This window comes from Anabrus simplex, chromosome 1 (assembly GCF_040414725.1).
Source record: "Anabrus simplex isolate iqAnaSimp1 chromosome 1, ASM4041472v1, whole genome shotgun sequence".
NCBI classification, from domain to species: Eukaryota; Metazoa; Arthropoda; class Insecta; order Orthoptera; family Tettigoniidae; genus Anabrus; species Anabrus simplex.
In genome coordinates, this window is record NC_090265.1 from 828,228,987 (window position 1) to 828,254,223 (window position 25,237).

The 25,237-nt window shown below is 37.9% G+C and overlaps 1 protein-coding gene across 4 annotated transcripts in view; it reads right to left on the reverse strand.

Annotated features, from left to right (window-relative positions):
* Window positions 1-25,237, reverse strand: part of Inos (Inositol-3-phosphate synthase) — a 91,015-nt gene that overhangs the window by 33,204 nt on the left and 32,574 nt on the right. For all 4 annotated transcript variants that reach the window (XM_067136367.2, XM_067136369.2, XM_067136366.2 and 1 more), the window contains exons 2-4: window positions 20,719-20,839; window positions 1,465-1,637; window positions 1,118-1,388 (exon numbers count right to left, since the gene is read on the reverse strand). In XM_067136367.2, coding sequence (XP_066992468.2) covers window positions 1,118-1,388; window positions 1,465-1,637; window positions 20,719-20,835 — 561 coding nt within the window. In that variant the 5' untranslated portion in view covers window positions 20,836-20,839. The remainder of the gene's footprint in view (window positions 1-1,117; window positions 1,389-1,464; window positions 1,638-20,718; window positions 20,840-25,237) is intronic.

The following is a 25,237-nucleotide window of genomic DNA, read 5'->3' on the forward strand; positions in this document are numbered from 1 at the left end:
AGGGTCCGGTGTGTAAAATGGGAAGGACAGGCGGTGGTCATGAAACTTTTTAAAAATCATATCCGTGAACATCTTATATTATGTACCTTATGAATGTTTACAATACTTTAACTTAACATACTGTATGCATATATTTCCCATTCCATAAAATTACAACTTCTTTGAAGTCACAAAGGACTACAGAAACAATATAGAGAATTTGCCACCTGGGTGTGAGCCCTAAATGCAGATGAGTGGCAATTGATTGATTGCTTGATTTATATTTAATCCTCTGGTGGGCGTGCCATGGCATTCACACCACTAGATGTTTCTATAGTCTGTCAAGTATTAATGGTAGTTCTTGTTAGTGATTTCTGGTATGTGATTTTCATCACATTTACTGTAACACGGCAGTGACCCAAGTGAAACTTGTCTCGCTATCTGTTCAATCATTGATATTTCAGGTATCGAAGCAGGCATCATTTTCACATAGCATTACGAATGCACCATGCAGAACAACAGTCCAAGCTAACCCCAACCTCCCAAATGAGATTAAAGTATATTTAAAAATATAAAGAAGAAAAGTTTAAGAAGCACCAAAACCTGGAATATGTCACATTTACAGGCAACATAAGAACATCAGGGCAAACTGAATTGGAATTGTGCCAGAGGTTTGGAAACCATTTGCAACCAGGAAATGGTAATCATTCTGCATATAGAATTGGCAGACCTCTTGTGACTAAATTACATGTGTTTGCAACTTATTCCTTTAATATATTAAGAACACTGTTGCAAGTTCTTTCCAATTTCTGGTAAATTTGCTTGGAAGGTAAGTAATTATATCTTTTATAAGCTTGTTTGTAGCTTTTTTTTTTTTTTTTTTTTTTTCACATCCAGAATATCAGTAATGCTATTATAAGTTGCTTTTATTCCATATTACCTCCTTTATCATCAAAAAATAGGAATTACATTACATTCATGGTACTGGTATAAAAGTGCAGCAAACCCCTCACGAGACATTGAAAGGCACATTCACTGGAGGGTTATAATATTTTAATGCATACTATTCAAAGTAGTGTCATTTATCTTCATTTACACTGTAAATATTTTTAGACTACTTTCATTGAGAACTTAATACCTGATTTGCAGCAATGTAGTCTGGGCAGTAAATAGAAGGAAGAGGCTTCATGTCTTTCATATAAGAGTAAACTTCCTGTTGAAGATTATAGTCAAGAACCCGAGCTCGAACCATTGCATCAGCCAAATTGGTTGAGGAAATGTCCCAACCACCCACTACAATGTCATCTGGATTCACCATAGGAAGAAGTTTTGACATCGGTACATATACATCTTCACCTAGTGGGCTTGTGCCAAGACGAACAGTTGATGCTTGCGTAATGGAACCATACCTGCAAAAGAACAATACATGTTGACAACAAAATGATAAAATACAAAAAGTTGGCAGCATTAGTCATTAAGGTTTACCAATTTGCAGTCAGTTTTCCCTCCTTGGTGTTCCAAGACATCCGGTGTTTGTTGGCAATGAGGGCTGCTGTCACTGTGGAACCATTGTTCCCCCCCCATCCCACCAGCATAAGCCCCAGTCGTGGAACCTGGCGCCGAGTGCGAATGTGTAATCGGCTGGACACTGGAGTTGCCTACGTAGAACAAATATTCAGTCAATAAATGTCTTACGTTCAGAATGACACAGAACACTTCAGTCAGTATGAGACCGACTCAACAACACCTATAGAGTTTATCAATTACACTGAAGTTCCTACATAATTCTCTCTACAAAGAAAAAGTGTTAAACACAGTCAAATATTACAATGATAGCCTGAATATATTCTATCGTAGACCTAACTACACTATCATGGCATCTTTAACCATCTTGCCAACCACTAAAATCTTTAGAGAATACTCCACACCAATAATAATTCCCACTGGACTCCTCAAACTCTGCCTGATAAATAGTTTCTCATGTCTTACTAAGTATATGCAATAAATTCTTGTTTGAATATTGCCCCAATTCTGTTCTTATCTTTCTTGATACAGTGGTAATAACAGAGTGGATTGTTTTCCCATAAGGAGATTTGTGACCGCTGCAAATTGCAAGATCAGTTTCATACACACATCACTGAAGCATAAATCACAAAAATTTTAATTCATTTAAACATGCAAAGTTTCAATACCGTATAGTCAAGTTTTTTTTTCCTTCTCATAAGTGTCACTGAAACAAAAGCTGCCTGGAATTTTTAAATGTTTAAATCTTTCTGAAACCCAAATTGAAACCATGCATTTTATTGCATGCAAAACAATTATTTTCCTGAATTATCACTATATCAACCCCATACAAGAATGGGAAGGTGAAGATTTTTTGCAAGAAAGTCAGCTGAAGAAGACAAACTCCCACCAACACACTAGTTGAAATTAAATAATTCAGACATTCAAGTTATTAATTTCGCTATTCCTGTCCGAGATGAAGCTCTCACTGTCAAATTTCCATTAAGTGTTTTTTTTACCTGGTTGGACAGTGTTTTATGTACCTTGCAAATCACTTACCTGGCAGTCTGATGAGCGATTGCCGTTGCTGTTCATTAACTTGCGAGGGGTCCTTTATTTTCATAGTCTGACCCGATATGGGTAATTTGTGTATAATGAAAAGCATCCAAGAATTGCTGATTTTGTTATCTTCCTCTAAATTGATGTTGTTCGGGTGTTTATAGCCTATAGATCAAAATTTTGCAATCTGTGTCGGAGGAATGCTTAGCTGTAGATTAAATTCTTGCATCTAGCTTCTTGGTGGGATTGATATATTCTTTGAATCTGGTGGAAACAAGACTAATTTCCATTATACCCAATGAAGTGGAAAGGATGGTGAAATAAGCAGGAAAGCTAAAATGGCACAGTACTTAGTATGGAATTTGAATAAGGTACTTTATGATTAGACATAAGCACTAATTGCACCCTACAACCAAGAAAACATTTAAGATTGCAAAAATTACCTACGCATTTCTTTGAGCAGTATACCAGACTAGGTGCACATAGGTAAAGTTATTTGTTAAAATCATCAGTTATGAGGGAAACTATGCAGATAGGAACGTGATCATAGCGGGTGACCTCAGTTATCAAATGTTAACTGGTTAAAAATAAATGTGATAGAAAGAAAGGTTGTAAAATTAGGACAATTAAGCTGTACCATATGGTAATTTGTGGAAAATTGTAAATCAAAATTTAAACAGCCTACGGGATGGCTTAAAAGCAATTGTTGAGGCTTGAAGAGAGGTATGTACCTTTAAAGATTCTTAAATTTTTTCACCTTTCAGCCACCTCTGACCTGCATTTAGGGCTGTTGTCCAGGTGGCACATACCCCATAAATTGTTTACCTAGTCCTTTCTTAAATTATTTCAAGGAAGCTGGAAATCTAACATCTCCCTGGGTAAATTATACTCCAATCCCTAATTCCTGTTGCTATTAACAAATACTGGCCTCAATTTGTCCTCTAACTACAATTTTACCTTCATATGATACTTCCGACTTTCAAAAACTCTATTCAAGCTTATTTGTCTAGTAATATCGTTCCATGTCTTCTCTCCCCTGACGGCTTGAAATGTACCACTTAGTCAAGCAGCCCATCTCCTCATTCCCAGTCTTCCCAGCACAAATTCTGCAACATTTTCATAACACTACTCTTTGTTGATTTACGTTGCAATGCTGGCGATGCTGAGAACAGAAAGGGCTAGGAATGGGAAGTAAGCAGCTGTCACCTTAATTGAGAGACAGACTCACCAACTGCCTGGTGTGAAAATGGGAAATCACAGAAAACCATCTTCCAGGCTGCCAACAGTGGGGATCAAACCCATTATCTCCCAAATACTGTCACCGAGAATAAATCTTGCTGATTTTCTCTGGATCTTTTCCAATTCTCAAATCAAGTAATCCTGGCAAAGGTTCCATACACTGGAACTTCAATCCAACTAGGATCTTACCAGTGACATGCCTTCTCTTTTACATCCTTACAACAACCCATAAAAACCCTCAACCATATCAAGAGATCTAACCCTTATTTACATCATTAATGCAATTATCCCAATGAAGATCATCTCTCATATTAACACCCAGGTAGTGTGTTCCCCATGAGATACTTCCTCCCCATCAATACAATAAGAAAACAGACTCTTCCTTTTGGTAAAACTTACAGCCTAACTTTTCACCCCATTTTCCATCATACCATTGTCTGCTGTCCATCTTGCAATACTGTCAAGGTCTTTTTGCAGTTGCTCATCATCTTGTAACTTATCTGTTCCTCTATACAGTATATCACCATCTACAAAAAGCTTTTTCTGTGAATGCATATCCTTTGTATAAATTTCCAAATTCTTTGAAATCATTGAAGAAAAGACTAGGTATACAAAATTGATACAGAATCTTGCCACCTGGATGATACCCTAAAGGCAGGTCAGAGGTGATCAATAGATTAATTGAAATTAAATAAAAATAAAATGCTAAGACCAGTGGAAAAAATAAAGGACTAAGAGGTTTCACTAATCCATTATTGCTGGGGTTATAAAGGAACAAGAGTTGACCAAAACAAGTTGAGCAAGAAAGCCTGGCACAACAAGTGGAAGCAATACAAAAAATAGAAGCACCATGACTGACTTCTCATAATGCGTAAAGCCTCTGGACAAAGCACAAGTTAACTCAATCAACTTCAAGAGAATCTTGAAAGTCAATCGAAATTTAGCATGGGATGAAGCTGGCACAGTAATCCAGATGGACAAACTCCTCACCACACAAAAAAAACAAGTCCCTAGGATGGGATTACACATTTCAGAAGAAATAATAATGTCCTACCTATCTTCCTGCCAAGAACCAAATTATTTCAGTTTTCTGCAAATGTCCACATTTATATTTCTTAATATCAATAAGTAACTTCTACAATTTACAAAATTAACCATAACTGGAAGGAATTCTTGCAAATCTGTGCATTCTACATAAACTGGTAGAGGTATTTCACTGTCAGACTAACTTTTGTTGGTCAGATAAATTTCAGCACATATATTAAATATCTTAAGAGACTACATAAATATTTGATGGACTGAGGACTGTGCACTGGTGTTATTGTCACAACTTAAACATGAAGCCGTTACTGGTGGACTAAATACGTAGGCCGATTATAACCAGCTGACTAATGCTGAGCATTATTGAGATTGCTATAATTTGCATGCAAGTCACAAAGATGGTCAATGGCAGTGGCGAAGCTATTAGTTAATAGGTGGGCAGGAAATCTCACCTTAAAGTATTTTGTAGAGTAGTTCCAAACGTAGAGTTTTCTTGTTTGCAAAATGGTCAGTCACACGGTCCTTCAATACTTGATCACTCAATTCCTTCACAAGCATTTTCTCGATATAAATGGTATGAAGACTGCTGAATCATTCATTGTTCATTGAATTATGCAAGTATATTTTTATCCTTATCCTTTTCAGAGTGCTCGTACTCCTTTCAGAGGAATCCGTTGTCACAGGAAATAGAGTATCTACTAAACGAATCAATTTTGACACTTCAACATACACTTGTTCGAGGTTATTGAGGACAATATAATGCAAAAGTTTTTGAGGGGGCAAATGTTTTTCTATACTGGAATAAATGTTAATCAATTCATTTTCCAATCTTTCCCTATTAAAAAAGGGGTAAATGTTCATAAGACTTCAGTTTAATAGCAGGAAAGTTCTCTTCGTAAACTATGAACTGAGTTGGATCCAACAACTCAACAAACTGGATGCTTTCAAAATCGCCAAACCGTATTTCCATTTGCATAATTAACGTGTCAAGCACATGATAACATTTTAAGCGTTTGCAATGTCTTGTCATCTACATTTATCTTATTTATTTTGCAACATTTTACAACGCAAGAGGATACTGTATTTTCTGATCGCATGTTCTTGAGGATACCAGTGGTTTTTCTAATTTCAGTATTGCACAAAATTACACCAGATGTGCTTTTATGTTGTGCTAGAGCAAAGATATGGTCTGTATAAATAAAAATTTCTCTTTAGAGACAGGGCAAATGAATGAATTGAGCCTTCTTGAGTAAGGCAAGCAACCTAACAGCTGAATTGTACGAACCACAGTCCCAAACCTCATCATTCTCTGCAATGTCTTCAAAAACCTGTCTTAGATCATCATAGTGTGAACATATTGTGTGGACTGCTCTCGAATGAAAGTTCCAATGGCTAGCGCATGCTTGTGGAAGTATGAATCCTTTGGATTCCAGAAGATGAGCTCTTTTCGAGTATCTACTAAAGAATGAATGAAACGCTGTCAGATTATGAATGAAGAGCCTGACTGATTTTAAAGTTTTGGAGCAATGAACACGAACGAGGTTTAACTTGTGGGCATAACAGTATAGAAATATCGCCCTACGGCAAACTTTCTTAAGATATAGATGTTGATTCCCATAGGGAATCTGAAATATTTGTCCTGAATGAGCAAATTTATAATACCAATATAAATGGTCCGTTATTGGACATTATAAATTTTCCAGCTAGCTCATTCTTGGTTGCCAGCGTTTCGCCCTCGTGTGCTAGGGCGGGCTCATCAGTTGGTACCTAGCACACCTACCAATACGCTGGCTAGTGCATACCGTGGAGGCCACTGCGTAGGCTAACTGGAGCCACCGGCAGTGCCAATGCACTAAGAGACTTTGTCTCATCACTAAAAATTGATGCCTGCTTGGCCATCAGATGATATAGATGTTGATTCCCATAGGGAATCTGAAATATTTGTCCTGAATGAGCAAATTTATAATACCAATATAAATGGTCCGTTATTGGACATTATAAATTTGCTCATTCAGGACAAATATTTCAGATTCCCTATGGGAATCAACATCTATATCATCTGATGGCCAAGCAGGCATCAATTTTTAGTGATGAGACAAAGTCTCTTAGTGCATTGGCACTGCCGGTGGCTCCAGTTAGCCTACGCAGTGGCCTCCACGGTATGCACTAGCCAGCGTATTGGTAGGTGTGCTAGGTACCAACTGATGAGCCCGCCCTAGCACACGAGGGCGAAACGCTGGCAACCAAGAATGAGCTAGCTGGAAAATTTATAATGTCCAATAACGGACCATTTATATTGGTATTATAAATTTGCTCATTCAGGACAAATATTTCAGATTCCCTATGGGAATCAACATCTATATCATCTGATGGCCAAGCAGGCATCAATTTTTAGTGATGAGACAAAGTCTCTTAGTGCATTGGCACTGCCGGTGGCTCCAGTTAGCCTACGCAGTGGCCTCCACGGTATGCACTAGCCAGCGTATTGGTAGGTGTGCTAGGTACCAACTGATGAGCCCGCCCTAGCACACGAGGGCGAAACGCTGGCAACCAAGAATGAGCTAGCTGGAAAATTTATAATGTCCAATAACGGACCATTTATATTGGTATTATAAATTTGCTCATTCAGGACAAATATTTCAGATTCCCTATGGGAATCAACATCTATATCATCTGATGGCCAAGCAGGCATCAATTTTTAGTGATGAGACAAAGTCTCTTAGTGCATTGGCACTGCCGGTGGCTCCAGTTAGCCTACGCAGTGGCCTCCACGGTATGCACTAGCCAGCGTATTGGTAGGTGTGCTAGGTACCAACTGATGAGCCCGCCCTAGCACACGAGGGCGAAACGCTGGCAACCAAGAATGAGCTAGCTGGAAAATTTATAATGTCCAATAACGGATCATTTATATTGGTATTATAAACTTTCTTAACGTAATGCTGGACACCCCCATGCCTTCCTGCCATTGTGGAGCGCCCGTCATATGTTTGACATACGACTTTATCAATCACTCCCCACTTTCACAGAATATCGACAATTAATTCTGATAAGCCTAATGCAGTCTTATCAATCGAAACATCATAAAAGTCTATGAATCTTTCTGTGGGACCCTGTTTTGAGCAGAACCGGAATATTACACTATCTTGAGATCTGTTTGATACATCTAAGGTCTCATCTGCCTGAATACCAATGAAATTACAAGAATCTAACTCTGCTTTGATTGTCTCCTGAATTATGGCAGTTACAGACTCAATTCATTCTGTATTTCCTTTGATGTGCCTATTTTTAATCTGGTGGTACCAGTACTTTTTTCAACGCAAGAAAAAAAAAACCAGGCAAGCAGTGACAACCTGAGAACTTCAGCTTTGCTTGCATGGCAGTGGCACTCCAGTAGGTTGCCAGTTATTCACATGCCAAATTTGAAATGTGTCTGGTATTGGTGTTTTACAGTATTCATTGTATACAATAGCATATCATTAAGGGAGGCTGAAGCAGCAAATGTTAAATTTCTCCATTAATAACAGCATTGAAAAACTGCAAATAATAAAAGTGGTGCAAAATATAGTATACTTTTTTGTCTTTCATATGCTTTTACTGTATGAGGAATAATAACAGATACAAGTAATCACAATTGTATTTATCATCATCATCATCCAGTTCCAGTTTCCTGGGTATTGTTTATGAGCCTCCTCTTCTTCCTGTCCATATACAACTTGTCATGAAGAACATCATCCACTGTCCAACACCTGGTAACTAGATCAACCTTAATCACGTCCATTGGGTTTTAGGTCTTCCTGCGGGTCTTACCTTCCACCTGTCTCTCCAAACTTATTCTGGCTGTTCTTGTAGGTTCCATCCTCATCACATGCTCGTACCACCGTAGTCTGGATGTGCCAATTCGGTCTAATAGGGATGTCTATTCTGGCTTCTTTCCTCACCTCATTTCTTAACTTGTCCATCTTTGTCCTCTGGGTTGTGGATCTAAGAAATTTCATCTCTGATGCTTGCAGTCTTGATGAATCTCTTTGTGAGGGTGTACACTTCAATACCATAGGTCAATATTGGTATGAAATAGCTGTTAAACGTCATCAGTTTGGCTGGTTTTGGAATCATGTCATCCCATAAATGTGTTCTTACTTGTTGGTAGAATTATGATCCCTGTTTGTAATTTCCTTTCTGGCCAAATTATCACTGGAGATCATTTCACTGCCATCACCACTGTCTTTGTCTTGCTGATGTTGAGGTTATATTCCTGGAACTGGGATTTCCATACGTTGAGGCTGGTCTCTTCTTCCTCTTTTGTTTCACCCCAAATCATGATATCAGCAAAGGCCACTTCATTCAGTTCGCCTAACTTTTCCTTGACGTTCTTCATTATATTGTCCATAACTGTGATGAACAGTAGTGAGGACAGTGCACTTCCTTGCTGAACTTTACTCTTGGTCTCAAATCATGATGATCAACCTTAACCCAATTTGCACACAGCTAGTGCAGTCCTTGTACATCTGAATTTTCCTTACCAGTTCTTCAGGCACATTTCTTTTCCTCAGGCACTCCCAGATCTTATAATACTATCACAGGCCTTTTCTATAACCAGGAATACAGTGACCAGGTTCTTGCCTTTCTCGCAATACTTTTCCATCAGCATGCAGGTGCTAAAAATTAGATCTATTGTTGATCTGTTACTTCTGAATTCATATTGCTCCTCTAACAGTGGTTCAATGATGGTTCTCAATCTCCTTTCTATGAACTTCTCTAGAATGTTTAGACCATGAGACAGCAGTGTTATTCCTCTATAGTTGGTGGGTTTCCGTCTGCTGCCTTTCTTAAACAGGGAAATTATAATGCCCTTGCTCCAATCTGCATTTATCTTGTTGTCTGTCCATATGGCATTTAGTACTCTGTGCAGCCATTGTATACACGGGATGCCTGCTGCCTTAATCATATCCACATTCACTTCATCTGCACCTGAAGATTTTCCTTTACGCATAGATTTTAAGGCTGTCTCAGTTTCTGCCCAGGTGATGGGAGGTTCCTCACTGTAGGCTTGGATTTCCACTTCTGTATTTTGTTCTTGAACTGGTCCATTCTGTAGGTGGTCGAAATGGTTCTTCAGGACTTCTCTCATCTCACTTTCTGTCCTAACCAGATTTTCATTTTCATCTTCAAGTGCCTTTACGGTATTCATTGGTTTCCCTTTAACCTCTGATAACACTATACAGTAGTTTCTTATTGCCTCTGCTGTCTTCCTCCAGTTTGAGTGAATATATTCTATGCCTTGGTCTTTTCTTCTGTAACTGTTCTTTTAACATCCAGTTCCTTGTTTTATAATTGTTCGAGGTTTCTGATCTTCGCCTCTTCTCTAGCAAGATCCGGTTTATTTTTCTCCCGATCTGTTTCTTTCCGCAAGAGATTTCTTTCCCCGATTACTGCTCTCACTCTTTCATTCCACCATGGTGTTTCCTTCTCCCTTGTTTTCATACTTTTCTTTCCACAAATTTCAGTTGCTTCCTTAACCAATGTGTCTCTTAGTCCGTTCCATTCTTCCTCTCCATTTTTCCTTTCATCTCTTGGTAACAGGGTTTTTATCCAGTTCTGATACTCCAGTTCTTTTATCCATTTTCTGGAGTTCCCTTACTTTGATTTTTGGCATTTTCCTGTTCTGTACTTTTGGCACATAGAAGTTTCTCAGCTTCACTACTAATAGACTGGCCACTGTCAAGACTCTCGCTGGGTATTACTCTGACATCTGTTACCATTCTGCTCCTTTCTTCATCTGAGACGACATAATTACAGTCTTTTGTAGTCCATCCCAACTGTATTGTGTTATCTTATAGCTCTGTCTCTTCTTGAACCAACTATTTTTCACCACCAACCCATTCCTCATACAGAACTCAAGTTGTTCACCTATATTTCTTCCACAATATCCAAGAGACCCTATTACGTTCTCATATCGTGTTCTATATGTCCCAATCTGTGCATTCAGATCTATGATTACTCTCTCTTTACTAATAACTTTTTCTAAATAATCAAGAAACTGGTTTTTATCCTCTTGACAGCATCCAGTTTGAGGTGCATACACCTGTACCAAAGTTAGATTTTCTTTCCCTAAATGCACAGTGACCTTTATTATTCTCTAACATACTGAATGTCAGCAACTCCTAGATCTTTATTCATGATGAAACCAACACCATTCCTCATCTGTCATTTCCATGCCAATACAGTGTATACTGTTTTCTTAATTTCTTCATTCCTTTCCCTCTCCATTTGGTTTCACTCGGCCACAGTATCATTAATTTCCTCCTTTCCATGATCATTATTTCTTCATATTTTCCTGCAAGACTGAGTAAGTTGATGGTCCCAATCAGTGTTGTCTCCTCCGGGATTTTTGCAAGACCCTGTCTATCATCAGGCCATAAACCATTATCCCTGACACAAGTCTGTTCGTGCTGGCATCTGAATTTAGTTTATAAATGCGTTCCGAGGCTCTTATGTGTTTTAAAAGCAACTACAAATATGCTCTTTTACTGGCTTGCTAGGCCTAACGTAATTGAGGATTTTCTTTCGGGGTTTACTCCCTTAGCCTTTCAAGATCCCTCCTCATCCCACAAGGCAGTGGGTTCCATCTGTACTACCCCCAGAGAAATGGGTCGCCTCCTCTGCCAGCAGAACCATACTGAATCATATTCTCCGCTTTTTCTGCAGCTGAGATCTTCACTCATTACCGTGAGCTGGGACGCTTTGCCAGATGTTACACACCCTGCCTGTGCTCTGGAACTCGCATAGGCAGGGGCACCACTCCCTGGACAGGGCTGCCTATAAGAGGGTCCCTACGTGTTACCTGTACAATTGTATTACATTTTTTTCAAATGTTCAATTATCTCTGCAAATATCAGTTCTATCCAATATCTGTACATAACAAAAGTTGTAGAAAATTATATTTGCACTATTTTACATCCTATAGATGTTCATCATATGAACTATTATAACAAATACTAAAGAACTTTGATTTTTATTGTTAAGTCAATCAATCTCTAGCATCGCTAACAAGGAAATGTCAGTAACCTGTCAGTGACAAGTAGTGCAGCTAATGTTTGATAAAATAAGAACTAGCATTCAAGTATGTTATAAACTGAAGCATAATTAGAGAGTTTAAGGCAAGCATGAGTAATAAATGCTATGAAAGTGGAACATAGCAGTGAGGCATAAGAAACAATACCTGATTTCTCCTAAATACATTGCAATCTAACTTCAAGCATGAAGGTTTTTAAATTATAAACTGATGTAACATTTTAAAATTAAGGAAGTAAGCCAAGCCTTTTAGCCATTTCAACCTAATAGTCATTTTCTGAGTGATGCACAATCAGAAATGTATGTTCCGAGTATAATTTCTTGCAAAAAAATAAGTTACGGACACTGGGTACTCCTGAACATGTGAATTATGTACATTAGCAGGCATCATTATACCAAGCATTTTCTCGGTTTATGATAAGGCTATATAAGATTCTTGTAACATGTAAAAAGCCAGTTTATGCTGATGTGGATGATGATTGCCATATTATGGTATCTGAGGTTATGAAATCTCAAAAATAAATACAAATTTGAAAAATAAATCAGAAAAAATTACTTTGGTTCATTCAGAAACCATTATATCTGTTTCTCAACCAAATGCTCTCTAAATTGACACATCCTGATAATGGATAATACCAGTATAGTAACCTTTTTGTTTCATTAGAATTACAATACAATCTAAGAAAAATATTATTTCAAAATGTATGGTTACGGGAAACAGCTGGCAATGATAACCATATAATTTTTGCGTAGCTACCTTAACTTAAGAACATCCCAACTGCATAATCTACATCTGTTTGTGATTCTGCTTCTTCCCTTATCCTCTTCAGGTTCCTTTTTCTGCTACTGGCCTCCTTGGTCATCAGTTTAGTGAACTTTTCTGCTTCCTGTACACGCATCTTGTCAATACTAAAGAGAATTTAGCATGTTGGGTCCACATTTTATTCCCAAGTTCAAGACATTGATCCTAGCTGTTGCATCACCACTGAAGCAGATTACTGCATCAAAAACAGCCATCTCTAGAGTACCTAGTCCTACAAGAACATTTTTTGGTATCCTCTCCCAAATACAGTGATTAAAACTCTCATTGGTATTCTGAGTGTCCCCATGTAAGCATTTGGCTAGGAGTTTTACATCACTCAGATCCCTGTAAATTGGTTTAATGACAAGCATTACTGCCTCAAGAAGTGAATGTTTATGATACCAGTACTCTTTGGTAATCATACCATGAGTCATTACCCTTCGGGCAGAGTTCATGAACTGGCTGATTATCTGTGGAGACATTTGACATGGGCGTTGCTTATGATACAGAATTTTTAAATGGCCAATAAAAAGGTATTACAGGTGTCAAAACCCCAACAAACTATATATTTGGATACAGAAAACACTGGAAAATTTTATGGGGCCTAATTTTTTTGTCATATAAGAGTACCCAGTGTCCTTAAGAATTAACTTTAAGTACAACTGAAAGAGTTTCTTGCCTTGGATGTCAAGAGAATTTATGTATGAGAAACAGTAACCAGATGAGCTGAACTCACAGTACATATTTCCATAACCATATCACTAGATAACACACTATTATTAGGACTGAAAAGATATCATGCATTACAGTATTTTTTTAATTTTTTAACAACCAATGCATGAAATTAATTTGATACATTACATAATATAGCACTACATAGACAATTTTTTCAAAGGTAAAAGGAGGACAACTGGGTAAATTCTGACTGATTCACATGATAAACGACGAGAGGTAAATTATGCATGAACGGCAAGACAAGAACTTCTTGTTTATTCAACTCTTCTTCATAGTCTGGTCTCTCCAACAAGCTGCTGTCCATGAGACTATGGGTTCATAACTAGCACTTCCCATCTATTTGATACTTATTTGAAGTTTGATCTAGGATTTAATCACCTTTACAAACCAAAAAAACTATCATTTCCAGAAAGACAGTGGCCAGTTCTAGTAAGAAGTGGTGGGATATGTCATGCTGACCACTAAACATCCAGTCATTCTCCAAGCAAGTCCATTAGTAGCCAAATGACTTTACATTTGTATTAACATTGTTAAAAAAATATGTAAATTTATGTCCTCGTCCCAAAGTGCCACAGCTCTTCAGGTACACCCCCAATGAAGGTAAGCTGTACCATTTTAACCACATACCAGCCCTCCTACCAATCTTAAATTTGTGACAGTACCAGGAATTGAACCTGGGTCTTCAAGGATGGCAGCTAATAGAGCTAACCGTTACATTATGGAGGTGGATGACTTAAATCCATTTATTGACCATCTCATGTCCCTTGATGCCAATTTCCACCCGAAGTGCTATGTCTAGAATAACTTTCTACATTTCACATGCTATATTATAGACCTTGCTCATGGAAAACCAGCAATCTGGTGTCAAGACTATCAACTTTTCTTTGGGGCAATTACATCCAACAAATTATTATACCCACGATCTTCAGTATAAAGACCAATGATCCTGTTGAGTCTACACCATCATTCTAAAGAAAAATCCTACACAGATCTGGAAACTGAACTACGTTCTGCCTAGTCCGGCCGCACAGTGTAGAGGGCAATGCGTCTGCCTGTCACCCATTGTAATGTAACGATCAATGTGCGTGCACCTAGATTTGTTCACTTGTCAGAATAAAGACTAAACTGATACAACAGATGATCAATCTATAAAAGATCATGTCCTGAGTGTGATTCATCATTGCAGCCAAAACTACTCGACATAAAGAAATGAAATTTGGGGAATACATTTATATTAGAGTGTAGGTGCTCACTAAGGGAGGATTTTTAGATATCCTGTCACTAAGAGGGTGAAAAGATGAATTATTTAAATGAGTATATCTATATTTTAAAAACTTTAAAGTTTACAGATGTAAAAATTGGTCTTTGGAATCTACTTTATAAACTTTTTTGTTTTTGAAAAAGACTTGCAGGGGTGAAATAAGTAAAGGAGTTTAATTCTGTTTAAGAGGATACGTGTATCTTAAAAACTAAAGATGTTACAGACGTGAAAGTTAATATTTTTCTCCTTTAATAATAAAGAAACGCATATTTCCAGAAAGTCCACTTAAGGGGGAGAGAATTGGAAAGAAGTGAAGAAGTTGAATTCTTTTTATGAGAATACTTATATCTCAAAACTGAAGGTGCCACAGACATAAAGACTGGTATTTGGAAACTCCCTTAAAAATGAAGAAACGCATATATTTTTGTGTAATTCACTTAAGGGGCTGAAAAGAATTGAAAAAGTGAGTGAATTTTTAAAATGACTACCAGTATAACTGCAGTATATTATGTCAAAAACTTAACATGTTACATACATGAAACTTGGTATTTGGAAAGCCTTTTAAAAATACACAAACATGTTTTGTTTCCAGAAAAGGCTCTTAAAGGGGGATGAAAAGTGAAGAGTTCAACTATTTTTTATGAGGATACTTACTGCATATCTTAAAAACTGAAGATGTTACAGACATGAAAATTGGTATTTGGAATCTCTGTTAAAAATAAACTTTTAAACTTTTTTTGTTTTCGAAAAATCCACTTAGGTGGGAGTGGGAGAAGGACTGATAAATGGGTCAAATTCTTTTTATGGGGATACTTACATTTCAAAAGCTGAAGCTGTTACAGACGTGGAAATAGTTTTTTGGAATCTCCTTTAATAATAATGAAACATGTAATTTTTTGTTTTTGACTTGAGAAGACCGTTTCTCACATGTCACATGGTCATCTTAACCCCAAAAGGCAATAGTACAAACGTGGTTTACAAAGAGTTTGTGGGGTAAATGAAACTCAATTTTGCGGCGAGTTTTTATACTTCAAGGATTTTCAGATAATGTCTTAGTACAGTACCAAGGAACGGTTACTTTTCGAATTACGAAATCCATGCGAGCAAAATCGTTCGCAACTGCTAGTTGCCAAATAAATTTATGAATACTTGATGCTATACAGACCGACTGAAGAATGTACATTAAAACAAAAGTATTTATTGATTTAATGTAAAAAGAGATTTGATACAGGAAATGAAACTAATTTCTTGCAATGAGAAGAATGTGCGACTGGTCCAAGCACTTTGAGATTATGTACTTGCAAAATGCATTTAAAGAGAAAATGCATGCATGCTCATGAACAATCTCGACAAATCAAACTGCAATCATAAGGAGCCAAGGGATGTGAAAGAAAAACAGCTATGAGGGAAGGAGGGAGAATGGCAGCTTGTCTCCCTTTCTATTGAACATAAGATTCCCGAGTTGTTTAAAATGTGGACACAGTCTTGAAAAGAACTCAATATGAGCATAAAATAAGGCTAACTATTTATTCAAGAGATGATGATGATTATGCTTGTTTAAAGGGGCCTAACATCGAGGTCATCGGCCCCTAATAGTATGAAATGAAATAACAAAAAGTTCAAATTCATCCACTGACCAAAATAAAATAAAAATGTCATGAAGAATGAATGGATGGATGGACATAAACCCAACAAAAAACAAAAACAAAAAAAACAGTGGATCAGACTCAAAAAAAGATCATAAATAGTATTACTGACCAAGGGACCACTTATAAAGCACAGTGATGCTTGATGTCTAAAGGGATGCAAAATCCACGTCTAAGGCCCCACAGAATGGTACATGTCATGAGTAAAGTAGAACCATGGTATTTGTCATGTTGGGGTACTAATCAAAAGTAGCGAAGACTCATGGTGTTCCACACAAGATGGTACTACACACAAGTATTGCACTTCGTACAGGGAATGCAGACCTATGGTGTTTCTCACATAATGGCGCTGCTCATAGCCAACGCAAACTGATAAGGTTCCTCACCTAGGTGTACTAACCACAGGGATTCTCACTACCCCGTGGTGTTCCTCCCATAGTGGGTACCAATCACAGGCAACGCTGACCCACGGTACCGCTCATATAGCGGTACACCCAGACCCGCGGTGTTGCTCACATGGGTACGATGCACGGGTAATGGAAACCCCCAGGCCAGCCTCTTTACTGCTACTAATCACAAACCTATTTCATACCTAATTTAGTGGTACTACTCGCAAGTACAGGCAACCCATGGTGTTCCCCACATGATGGTACGAATCAAAAGTAGTTTCATGGTTCTAATTCAATCATCCCTTGGTCGCTCCTTTTAGTCGCCTCTCACGACAGGTAGGGGATACTGTGGGTGTATTTTTCGTCTGCGTCCCCCACACACAGGGGGTAAAGAGAGAGAAAAGAAGAAGAAAGAAGGGATCCGTCACTTCGAAAAATGAAGTAACGGACGATGAAAGACAAGAGCCACAAAAGGCGTGAAAATTAAAGACTCCCTAGGCCTTGAATGCTCTAATACCGTCGGGGTCGGAAAAGAACAAGAGTTAACCAAGAGAGGTCGAATAGGATAGACGAAAGTGAGGAGCCTGGCACAAGTAAGTGGAAGCAATGCCAAGACTCAGCTAATGGCCCTGTAGTCACCAATCCACACTCCCAAGTTGAGAACCCCTTGGGCCCCTGTTAGTCGCCTCTTACGACAGGCAGGGGATACTGCGGGTGTATTCTACATGTGCATCCCCCGCCCGCAGGGGGTAGTGTGTTTGGTCCGCGAGAGGCATTTTATTTTCCTCAAGTCCGCCGGCAAGCCGGTTAGGACTCCCCTATCCGCCACCTGGGACGTGCCACGTGGGAGTATCACCTCCCCCCCTGCTACGCCAGCGTAGTAGGTTCGTGGTTATTCAAGAGAGGAATGTGATACCAAATTACAGGTAAAATCCTTGCTCATCTAGACAATTTTACTACTGAAAAAGCCATGAAAAAACACATGCTGGAGTTTGCTGGAACTTTCAGTAACCACCATCCTCCAATGCTGAAATATAGATCCCTGGAGTTCATTTTCTTGGAAATATTGAAAAAAATCTCCTTCCAAATCTGACATAAATGCCACTAGCCAATTGAGAATGTAACTCAAAAATTACCTTAAATCTACCATAAGGTGATGGGTGCAAAGAAACTAAGTTTAACACGATTGTAGACGTGATCATAGCCACGGGATCTCCAGAATTACATGGAATCTGAACCACAGAGACGTGATCTTTCATATCAAAAATTCCACATGCATTTGCCAGAATTCAAACTGCAGCTGTTGAAGTGTGAAGCCCATTAGACCAGCGATGATTTATCGTGGCTACCAAGTTTTGTTCACCAGGGGACCTTTTACAGGAAGGCATGCCAAGAGAGGGAAGATATTGTTTACTCTGTAGTAGTCAATTTCATTGCTATAGAAAGCACAAGTGCATTGACAAACCTCCACTCATCGCCAGCAAATACTTTTAAACCAAAATTCAGCCAATTTAAATTAACAACACAGCCACTCGCTTGGCAATTCTGACATTCTGTAAGTCAAGAGTGAAGACTATGGAAAAACTGATATCGTATGACATTGTGTAGATACTCTTCACTGCAACAGAGGACCTATCACAACTACACAAGGAAACATCCAGACATGAAAACATCCCATGCGTGCTACTAAAGTGTACAGAAGACCAGCCTTCCTAGTGTAGGAGTAGCATGCCGGGAGCCCAGGTTCAATTTTGGTCAGGTCAGGTATATTTACCTGGATCCGAGGGCCGGTTTGATGTCCACTCTCCCTATGGAATCACAATTTGAGGAGCTATCCAACAGTCGAGGAGATTGGTAAGTCAAGGACCATCAGAGCTATTGTGCCATGGGGTTTGAATAAACAAAGATTCAGCTGATTCATCATTAGCCTATTACAGTTCTCCCCTCAACAAGGACAGGGATCCTCATAGTATTCCTAGACATTCACTCCTATTAAGAGTAGGAAATAGTTACCTAAGCAAGTAGTAGATCATCCACTGGAGGGATCTACATTTTGGCAGAGTTTCCATCACTGGTTAAGTAAAAACTCCTTCCAGTGAACTATAAAGCAACATTTCAATGCTGAATGAATGAGTTACCTGCAAAAAAAAAAAAAAAAACTCTCGGGGTGTGTGTGTGTGTGTGCGCGCGCGCGCGTGCGCGTGTGTAAAATTTTATAGCATTATAAAGCTACAACAAATTGTGGAATTACCGGTAAGTCAAAAATGAAAGAATTACATTTAAAAAGTATACAGCATCTTTAGGTTAAAGGGAGCTGTTTGGGTTGGACCAGATGGATTTCAATGGCAAATGATCAATTAACATATCCTAAATTTAATGGTAATAATAGTTTTTCCATAAAATCAACAAGCATTATAATTGTTAACAAAGAACAGGGCAGCTTGGAACAGTTTACCCAATGCTGCTGAATGACTTTCAATTTAGTGTATGCACTGTAGAAACACACTGTATCAATAGTTTCATATAACTTTAAAACAGAACACTATACTGAAAATGAGATTTTAACCTGAACAAATATGAATTATGAATCTATTTTACTAACACACAGAATATTAATGTATCAAAATGTTGGCGTCTCCAACACTTTTCTATTGTTTATAATGGAAGTTAAAATACTATGTAGTATGAAGTCTTAACTGCCAGTTTCCTGTTCACAATCACTCATTTTATCATGCTATGGACAGGAAGTTTCAGTGCAATCAAAGCCTTTAATACACAACATTCCATTTAAAACTGCAGCAACAAATTACCTTTTTTAAGTAAGTGGTAGAATGACTTACGGTACCATTACATTTATGATGTCCTAATTGATAATTCGAGTGAGTTTAATTGCAGTCCATCTGGACCAACCCAAACAGTTTCCCTGTAAGATGTGCATTTTAATGTAGACTTACATTCCTCGATAATGTGTACATGGAAAGAAAAATTTTAAGACTCTTTAATGTTTGGGTAGAACGCGTTTATCGCCAAGAGTACTTAACTTACGCTTATGATTAATGTCTCAATTGACAGATAAAGAAGAGGCTGGCTACCTGTTGCAAAAATTGAAAATCTGAAACGTAGTTTTCATGAAATAGCACTTCAAAGTAAGCAAAATTTGTGCCATATATGTGACGTCACACGCATACTTTGTTGTAAGATTGTGCTGTGTTAACTCGCACACTCAGTTGGAGATTACCTGTCATGAATACATCATGGTCACTTTTACAGAATAATTGAATAATGGGAAAGAAACACTGACATCACACCCATGCTCTATTATAAAATGGTGCTGTGTTGATTCACACGCTCATTTCTCATATCACAGACTCAAGAGTTATTACCCACATTCCAAATGTACCATATTCAATTGAATAAAATTTATTATCCACATAATATTTATCTTTTATTTCCAGTAAGTCTACAAAATCCTCAAAACCCTGTGGCCATTACAATAGTGACAACCTACCACAAATTTTTTCTTCTTCCAGAGATAATGAAGGCAAACATACTTTTGAGCTATTCTATTTTAAAAAATACATTAAATAGATCACAGGCCGTGTTATCACAATATAGTATAAAAGAAGCACAGAATTATTTTTCCAGACTGAGTAGCTCAGGCAGTAGAGCACTGGCCTTCTGAGCTCAAGTTTGAGGGCTCAATGCCAGTTCAGTCTGGTGATATTCAAAGGTGTTCAAAATAAGTCAGCTTCACGTCTTTAGATTCACCGACACATTAAAGAAGTCCTACGGAATAAAATTCCAGCACTTCAGCATCTATGTAAAAGTAGTTTGTGGGAGTGTATTAACAACATTATCATTATCATGAAATGAATAGTTACTTCAGTATGCTTTTTTCACATTTCAATTCAAATTGCACAGTGGTCCTCCTCATAGCTTTAAAATTTCATGCAATACTTAGCGTTTATAGCTCAAACATAAAAATGTACTTACCACAAGCTTGTTGCCTATTTCTTGCACATTTGTTATCTGGTAATTGTAATCTGCTTCAATGTACTCTTCAGTATATTTCACATTCCTACTGTTAACAACCACACTTTCTGGAGACATGTTTCTGAAACATAACCAAGTAGAATGTCACCATCTCACCATCTATCAATGGGAGCAGTCTCCAAAATGCATTATGAAGTGAATTATTTAGTAAAACTTCAAAACTGACTGGTAACAGTGATTTATTATTTCATAAAGAAGTTGTGTACCTTTGTATCTGTTAGGTTATCAGCCCAGAGGCTGGTTGGATCCTCAAATAGCATCACCAAAGATTGTGTCATTAAGGGAAACCACAAGAAACCAATGGTGGCACCAAAATGAGGGTTACTAGGCAAGAGTAGTAGTGAGGTAATTTGAGGTAATTTGTTATTGCTTTCCTCACTATGTACCTTCATCAGAATTAAATTTAGAAGTTCAATAATTAGTGTGTGTCTAGTCTCGCTTTTGTCCTTTTTATTAATAATTCTTGTTTTTCAACCACATGTGTATATACGTAATATAGACTACACTTCACACTTAATTCTGTACCAAATTTATGCAAGTATACAGAGTCCAAAGGACTACCCACAGAGGATGACGAATTACTGTTCGTTTTTAATCAGGACAGTTGTTAAATTACAGTAAAAATACAGTGGATTTTCACTACACTCTTCTCATAAAATCAAACGTTCAAGTGGATAAAAAGTTCATGCTTTACAATCAATCGAGCTGGGAATGGAAAATTAAAAGAAAAGTTTCACTCTTACACAAGAATACAAAACCAACATGCATACTACACAATCGGATGACAATATAATTATTTATTCTTATTTTTGTTTGTTCCACAAGTAGTAGTAGTAGTAGTAGTAGTAGTAGTAGTAGTAGTAGTAGTAGCAGCAGCAGCAGCAACTGTTGTTACTTCATGCAAGGGGCTTGGAAACAATCCATCCAATTCTCCCCTCCAGCAAGCGTTGTGCAGGTTATCAATATATCACTCAGTGTCAATCACTCCTTTAATTCACAGTGAAACATAGGAACTCTTACGAAGATCCTCCTCTGCACTTTATTCTGGACTAATTCTTGCCAGTTCCTGTTGCCAGTTCTTGGTCTGTTTATTCTGAGTCTACCACACTTTCTTCTGCCTTGCATAATCCATTCAAGAACCTGCTTCACAACTGATACTTTGTCTTGCCTCAGTATGTGCCAAGTTCACTTCCAATTCCATTTCCTATTTTTGATCAGCTCTCCTATTTGTCTTTTGGTTGGCTGCTTCCCAAATCTGGATGTTCGTCAAGCATCTGTTCAAGAAGGTTCTGGAATTTGGTCAACCCTTTGGTTACATTCCACATTTCCTATCCACACAGCAGCACTGATTTATCATAGCCATTAAATGACCATTACTTGGTGCTATGACAAAATTGTTAAGATCTCCAGATGGGTCTTAGTTTTGTCAAGGCTCCCCTTGCTTTGTTGATGTAGTTCTGAATATAAAATGTAGCTCCACCATCTGGCATGACACAGCTCCCCTTCCAACTAAGTTAAATCATCTCAGCACATGTTGAGCTGATATACATTTCTTTGGTCTTTTTGCTATTATTTTGAGACCAGCTCTTGACTTTCTATGGATTCCAGCTTTCCTGACATGTTCCTGAAGCTTTGAGAGAGCAGACATTGGTCATCTGCATATTCTAGACCCTCAAGACTTGATGTCCAGTTCCACTGTATTCCACGGTTAGTGCACATTGCGTTCTTCACGAGGACGTAATTAACAGATACGTATATGCAGGATTTGTAATGTTAAGAATCTGTTTGGTTGTAGTGTCTATATTCCTTATCTATTTATAACTAGCTGGAATCATCATCAAAAAGGAAATGGCCCTGGCCTCTATATTAGGTACCATCCCAGAAAGGAATTCAAATCCACTTCTCTAGACAGGTGTTTTCACAAGGCTGAAAGTGTTTCACGTCACACTCCCAAACCAGTTCTAAATTTGTGGCAAATCCAATAAACTGGATACGAAGTTATTACAATACTGCATTTTTTGGCTATTAATAACGAAGACACTTCCAGTTAAGGAAGAGAAAGTACATCATAAGTGATATTTAGGCCTAGAATTCAGATTCAAGACCCAGTTAGGCCTAAATCAGCGAAGGTAGCTGTGTTTGGTGATAGCCAAGGAAGGGGAATTGCGGGAGTTATTAACGACGAGAATATAGCAGCAACCGGAGAAATATATCCAGGAGCTTCTATCAGCAGTGTTGTGGAAAACGTAGAAGCAGCAACTAGGAACTTCGGGAGCGGCGATGCAGTGCTTATTATCGGTGGGACGAACGACGTAGCTCGCGACGACGCCAAGAATGTAAGATCACAACTTAAACATACACTAGGGAAGCTGACCCACACTAACGTTTTTGTAGTGAACGTGCCCCACAGGCATGATTTGAGTAGAGACTCGTGTGTGAACATTGAAGTGGACAAGGTCAATACAGATATTGTTAAAATTTGTAAACATTTTCGGAATACTCAGGTTATTGAATGCAGCAGTTTTGAGAGATACTGTTATACAAAACATGGCCTCCATCTAAACAATTCAGGTAAACGAAAGATAGCAAATATTGTTCTAGATTTTATTAATCTTAAGATATGTACTGTAAAACAGGCAACTCCCTTGAGTTATAATACTGACCAGGAAAACTAGTAGAAAGAGCCAGCTGTACTTCAAGCTGGCTCAGTCAACTAGAAAAAGAAACTCAGGATAGTAAGGAATTTCAAGTTACCCAATTGCAACAGTCAAGTTTTAGGGAGGAAGGGGGTCTGAGATTGCTCTTGGTAAACTGTCAAAGTGTAGTAAATAAACAATTAAAATTCGGTACATTGATGGAATCTTATGAGACTGATGTGGTGATAGGAGTGGAATCGTGGTTGAAAGAAGGGGTGGGTAATAGAGAAGTATTTCCAGAAGGGTACACAGTCTATCGTAGAGACCGAGGAGATAAAAAGGGAGGGGGGGTGTTTATTCTGGTGAAGGAAAATTACTGTTCACATGAATGGTTTACCGATGAAAGGGATGAAATATTAGGGATAAAATTAGTTTGTGATAATATGAAGGAGGTGGGAATTATAGGAACATACAGGCCTGGAAGAGAGGAAAGAGACATGGAAATCTTTGAAAAAATAATAGATTATACTCATAAAAACAATAATAATGATATGGTAATAATTGGGGGAGATCTAAATTTGCCTGAAGTTGAATGGAAAGGAGCTGCAAGTGAAGCCCATGAACAGAAACTGGCAAATAAGTTAATTTGGGAGGGAGGATTTACACAAGTAGTACAAGAACCGACTCGTCTCAATAACTTACTAGATGTATTCTTGGTTAAACCATGGGAAATTGTTGATAAAACTGAGGTAATTGAAGGAATAGGAGACCATAAGGCTGTAATAATGGATGTAGGACTCGTACCAAAAAGGCTTAATAAGAGGGTTACACAAGACAAGAAATTGTACAGAAATACTAAAGTTGATGAATTTGGGATTTACCTTAAATCACAATTCAGTTGTTGGATAAGTGAAGGGAGTAACGTGGATACACTTTGGGCTAAACTTAAAGGAATTATTTGGGAAGGAGAGAAGAGATTTGTACCTGTTAAGAAGGGTAAAATGACCTCAGACCCTGTTTATTATACAAGGGAAATAAGAAAATTAAAAAGAAAATGTAGAATAGTAAACAGGAAAATCAAAGAGGGTAGGGAGAGTAGAGAAACTAGAAAACAGCTAATGAGGGAACTGAATAGAGTGAAAAAGGAAGCAAAAGAGAATTATATGAATGGCATACTTCAAGAGGGTAATGACCACAAAGGGAAATGGAAAAAGCTGTATTCATATATCAGGAATCAAAAAGGAAAAGGAGTCCAAATTCCTACAATGGTGGGAGAAGGGGGTGAACACTATTTAACAGATACTGAGAAAGCAAACCTATTTAGTAGGGAATTTAGAGATTCAGTAGATGATTGTCAAGAGTAGGAAACCAAAACAGAAGATAGAGAGGGAGACAGACAGAGGGAAACAAGAAGCTTCTCATTCACAAACGAAGATATTTTCAGATAAATCCAACTGCTTCAGCAAGGAAAAGCTGCAGGAAGTGATCAAATTACTGGGGAGGTATTAAAGACAATGGGGTGGTACATAGTGCCTTATTTAAAATTTCTCTTTGACTATGTCATAAATAATAGTGTAATACCAAAGGAATGGAAGGAATCTATAATAATACCAATTTATAAAGGAAAGGGTGATAAAAGGAAACCAGAGAACTACAGACCAATAAGCCTGACCAGTATAGTTTGTAAAATTCTGGAGAGTTTAATATCGAAGTACATCAGAGGGATATGTGATGATAAAAATTGGTTCATGAGGAGCCAGTGTGGATTTAGAAAGAAATTTTCTTGTGAGGCACAACTGGTGGGATTTCAGCAGGACATATCA